The sequence below is a fragment of the Triticum dicoccoides genome, chromosome 1B, assembly GCF_002162155.2.
Source record: "Triticum dicoccoides isolate Atlit2015 ecotype Zavitan chromosome 1B, WEW_v2.0, whole genome shotgun sequence".
Taxonomy (NCBI): Eukaryota; Viridiplantae; Streptophyta; class Magnoliopsida; order Poales; family Poaceae; genus Triticum; species Triticum dicoccoides.
This window is the reverse complement of record NC_041381.1, coordinates 324,600,586-324,605,965: the sequence shown is the minus strand read 5'-3', so window position 1 is coordinate 324,605,965 and position 5,380 is coordinate 324,600,586. Positions and strand designations below refer to the sequence as shown.

The following is a 5,380-nucleotide window of genomic DNA, read 5'->3' as shown; positions in this document are numbered from 1 at the left end:
ACTGGATAGAGAAAACTCATTCAGATCACATGGACACGCTGGCTGCATGTATGAGTCAAATGTACAAAGAAACAAGACAGAGGGGCCAAGGTCGCTGCTATTTCAGTGAACACAAAGCTGTATCTTGTATGAATCTACAAATAGCCATTTGGGAACATCTATAAGAGAACTCCAACATGGGACCAATGAATAGTAGACTGGATTTATAAATCAGAGAGTTTCTGAATTAGCTGGAGCACAATTCTAATAAATGATTCGATGGAAGCTTTGATTGAAAATAAACAAAACGGTTATATCTCACTATTGTTTGAGGTTTCATAATTTGAGAAGAAAAACACTGTTTTGAAGGATGCCTCTATTTTTATCAGAATAGGTGTGTAGCTTCCATAGCCAAGAAAATTAATCATCAACTATTTATCGTAAGAAAATAGACCATTTGATGGTGTGTTTAGCATATCATTGTCTAATAGAAGCGGCATTGGCGTCGGTTCTATTAATCCTACATGAGTTTCTTGAGTTCGCACCGCCATTAGGCCTTGCCACGAATCCGAAGGAGCAGCAGTTGGTTAACTGGTAACAGGCTCACTACACAGGTAAAAGGCAATCATACTATGCTCTGTGTTAACGGGTATTACAGAGATACTGGATTACTGGACCATGAGAAGGTGTACGAAAATTTAGCTTCTTGGCATAAAATAACATTAGTTCATCATCTAACAACAGAAGACTATACATGTAAATAATTATAGAAAAAAATGTGTGTGCGGATATGATGATATATAACTCGATTCAATTAATAAGTGCACATCGAGCCATCTCTTTCTTTTCTCAAACAAATAACACAGGATCATGTTCAGTAAGAAGTGCACATAACAATCATGCCTCAGTTGATAAATAAGTAAGCAGTAATAAGAATATATAAAAACTTGACTTAACCAATATTACATTGTCCCTTCTGAACATAAAGCAAGCAAACTAACATGGGATCTTTAACCTGACCCACAAATAAGAGTTTAGCACAGTATTTCACAGACCTTTAACTTTCACACCTTCCATATAAAGTGTCGAATTACTACAACCAGCGTAACTACAACACTTAGTAATGGCATACATGACAAACAAAAGATCATGTCTGGTCATTCCAGAATTCAGAGAGTGGCATGTTCAGATATTAATTAGTACCTCTTACGACTTTGCTCAAATTTACATGGACCATTTGTCATGCTCGTGAATTTTACACTCATTTATATGTCAAATCAACCAAACACCAAATCTACAAATAATGTAGATGCCAACCATTCTCAATGGCGACAACTGCTCTCAATTTTAAACTCATTTATATGTCCAATTAAACATGGCTAGGTTAAGCGACTCTAAAGTAGTTGCCTATACATACGAAATATCTTGCGAAGAAACAGAAGTCAGATACCTACTGGCATAAGTCGCGAGTTGGCACCAGGATTAAGGCATTTGGTGCAGATTTCTGAATACCCCTTCTTTGCACAACTTCAACAACTCTTGCAGCAGCGGATAAGGTAGGCAAAGGTCTTTCTAGAACCAGTCTTGGCCTTTGCGACCACATCCTTCCCTTCCTGGAATCACGTCATTAGGTTGTCGTTCAGTACCATGAAGGAAACCTAAGTTCTCGCACATAGTTCAGTCAAATGGTTGTCCATGTAAGAACTGGTGCATTTTGAACTAAATTCTAACACATAGTCCAGTCAATTGGTTGTCCATGTAGGAATTGGTCCATTTTGAACTAAATGGATACCACAATATTTTTGTTAATTGAATTATCTTCTATACCATACTTTATTGTGACACAAGAACATGAGATGAAAGGCACAATTTCGCTCTACTGAATAAATTACCAAAAACTCTAAATAACACTGACGCTAGGCACTGGTAGGAATCCAGAGGAAAAGAAACAGTAAACCAAAGATTCCCAGTGCTTGTTCATGATTGCATATTTACTTGGAGGAAATGGGAGCAAGGAGAGACTTGGATGAACAAATTATCTATCTAATACTTCATTCCAACATTCTACTACTGAATAGATTAATCTGTGATGTGACCAAGTTATGCTCAAGCACATCCTAGAATCAATCAAAGAAACACTATAATTTACTGCAAATAAATCACCCAATAATCATTTGGCTGCCCCGTAGAGCTCAGCTAAGTTAACTGATAAGCACTTAATAATGGCTACCAATCCGACAACACTATTTTCAGCAAGCTGTCATGATGGCAGTTCACAGAATAGTCCAACATAAACAAAGAAGTTGCAACCAACGTGTGAGAATCAGAAGGGGATATTGAAGCGAACATGGCCGCAAAGAAATACACGACTAAACTGGAGAAATATGGAAGAACACTCGAAACATTACGCAACCTATAGTTGTTAGTGCGCAAACTAAATCTCATTGAGGTGGATATAACTCATAACCTGTAGATGAAAAGAAGAGCTCACCTGCAGCTTGGGTCCCTAGATCTAACCATGGAAGGCTAGCCATATAGAGTCGAGCTTGATGCCAAAACCCAAGGCAACCGTGGCAAGGTCCCACCAAAGAACGCCCAATTTCCTCTTACTCTATCTATTTCCCATAACTTAGATGTATAATCAAATATTCAGGTGAAATAACAATGTCCGACCATAAGTTATAATTTAAGGAAATGATTTTATACCAAGATTACCTAAACTAACTTTCAACACAGGGATGGCAAAACAAGCCAGTACTTGCCTCACTAAATCGGTGTACTATTCTCACACTATATTCTATGGGATTATGTTAACTTCAGTTTCTATATGTCCTTACATGTGTCCTTCTATTGTTCAGTGGAAATGGCCAATATCATAATTCCTGACTAAAATTTATGTGCCGCAAAAGTTCAGAACCAACAAACTATGTTTACACAATACTATTGTGATTCAATAAAGCTAGACTTGAAAGTATATATATTAGGTACCTTCCATATGATAAGATCCACATAGTCTTGAAAGTAGAAATAAAATTTCTTCTTCAGATGCAGGACCCTCTGCAATTTCTTTTTACTATTTCAAACAAATCGAGACAAAACATTTTTCCTTCACAACAAAGACCACACGACCAAGAGAGGGGCGTAAGCAATTAAGCATAAAGTTTGTTTCAACAATTCAAAAGATGCAAGATTCACTGTACACAATAATGACAGGGAGTGTGAAAATTTCAGCAGTGAATGCAATAAGTTAAGAGACGATTTTAAGCATCATAATTGACTTGAGCATTAAAAACATTGAGATTAATCTGGGAATAACCAATCAAGTAAGAATGCAAACCTCAGATCAAGATCACATAGCAAATGAATGAATGGCGTGTAATACAGCTAAGTAGGTAACGAAAGCATGTTCAGGTTCCTCATTCCAAGTCTTGCGGAAAATAAATGATAGCAACCATTGCTTGATACCAGGAAGAAAAGAACTTCCCTGTGCAGCCTGCAAGAATAAACTTCATTATCAATTTCGTACTTCACAAGTTCAATATTAGACAATTTCCAATTAGTCTTGCTCAAGGATGATAGACTGCAGACATGAAGGTTTGCTACAGCCTCCAAAGGCTACTTGGTTAAAACAAGACTATTTTCAGACAACAATTGGAGGAGATGAACAAAAGGATCTCAAATAAAAATTTGAGAATTCGATAGTAAACCAGAGATTTACAATGATATTGGTATGTCTCACTAAACCATATGGTATGTGACAACATGCTCTAAAAGTGATCGTATAACTGATAACATGTTAATAAAGGTACGTCAAAAATGGCTAATAGGTAGCTACTGCGAACCGGTACAAACACATATGAGAAAATTCAAAAATGGCTAATAGGTAGCTGCTGCGAACCGGTAGCAACACATATGAGAAAATGAATGTAGCCCATGTACAGATTACAGACCCAACAATATTGAAAAACATAAAGATTTGCATGCACCTGGCCATGTGAATGAAGAAATAGTTTGTCATCTTCCGACAAAATGCGCCAATTCTTCGTACCTCAACAAGGCTGCCTGAATCTCGGATTTGTAGGACATGTATTGTTTGATATCTAAGAGAGACAATGCAAACCAAATCCTCGTATGAGTAAGCACCAATACTATGAGCCAAATTGATAAAATCATTGCATAAAGCATTCTCGGCTAGTATTGTACCTCACAAGAAGGGAAGTTATTTTCTGAATTGATGGTACCCCGTGGCTTGACCGCTGCTCCCCAAGCAACGCCCATGGACCCGACTGCTGCTCCTATCGTGTGTGCAGGCTGCAACACTAACCGCCGGCCTGCATCGCTTCATGAATAGAGCATCAAGGAATCAGTATACCAACATGGAAGAGACTCTCACACAAGAAGAAATAACTCACCCATGTACATTTGCTTCACACAATCGCTGCAAATTGAAGGAACACAAACAACAGAGGAAGATGTGAGGAGAGGAAGAGGATAAGCAAAAGGGGATCTAAATATTGTAGGAGAAACCAACCACGGGTCTCATCATCTAGACTCGCCTTCGAGTTCGGCCGAGGGCCAACGTCCCGGCTGCCGCCCCATACGCCAGTCGAGCGAGCAACGGTGGCGAGGTCGTAGGAGTCGCGATTAGAAGAGAGGAGATGAAAGACCCACCGTTCTTCCCCCGCTGCCCCTTGCACCCCATGACGGCCTTTCTCCATCCCGCAATGTGTACGACGCCTAGAGCTTGGGACTCGCTGCTCCATCCGCCGGCCTCGATGCTCCCCCACGGTCGGCCTCCCGGCCATCCCCTGCTCCTCCACCCCACCGAGAAGACCCGGCCTCCCCAACCCTAGGTCGTGGGTGAAGAAAAGCTGTGGAGTGAGCTGGTCCTCGGCTTCGAACAGAGACGAGGGAGGACGACCAGCAGGCGTCGGCGGGGCTCCCATGGTGACGCGAGGAGAGAGATGGAGGAGGCAGGAGAGGCTGTGGGGATCGAGGGGAAAGAGGCTAGGGTTTAGTCTGGCGGTTCGTGTGGGAGCGGGACGAGTCGAGGGCAGGATTGGCTGCGAGGCGCATGGAGCGGATTGGCTGAAACCTTGTCCACGCAGAGATAACGAACCCAGCCAACGAGCTTGCAACATGAGCCCACTCGTCATTGGCTAGTGAAAAACGACCGCGAGGTGAAAATTGATTTAACTGTTGTGAAGATCCAACGATTCAGGCGCGCTAGAAGGCAGATCGGACAGCCAACGAAGCCCCAATCGAGAGAGCTCCATGGAGGCAAGTTGGCTAGCATCATTATATGTTTAAATTGGAAGGCTATATTCGGACATCGGAAAGGTTCCGAGTGATTCGGGTATTTTTCGGAGTACCGGAGAGTTACGGGAATTCGTCGGAAGAA

At 41.2% G+C, this 5,380-nt stretch overlaps 1 protein-coding gene across 6 annotated transcripts; it reads right to left on the bottom strand.

The window, feature by feature from the left end:
• Window positions 1-883: 883 nt before the first annotated feature.
• Window positions 884-5,054, bottom strand: LOC119333011. 6 transcript variants are annotated; one of them, XR_005161159.1, is made up of 6 exons: window positions 4,511-5,054; window positions 4,392-4,417; window positions 4,183-4,318; window positions 3,966-4,079; window positions 2,471-3,472; window positions 884-1,592 (listed from the first exon to the last, which is right to left on the bottom strand). XR_005161159.1 is itself a non-coding variant. In XM_037606058.1 (5 exons), the coding sequence occupies exons 1-4, from the start codon at window positions 4,923-4,925 to the stop codon at window positions 4,029-4,031; spliced, it is 603 nt and encodes a 200-aa protein (XP_037461955.1). In that variant the 5' UTR covers window positions 4,926-5,054; the 3' UTR covers window positions 2,321-3,472; window positions 3,966-4,028. The 6 variants fall into 6 exon arrangements, 1 of the variants encoding a protein (XP_037461955.1); XR_005161160.1 differs by having other exon boundaries at window positions 2,968-3,472; XR_005161161.1 differs by having other exon boundaries at window positions 3,317-3,472.
• Window positions 5,055-5,380: the final 326 nt, after the last annotated feature.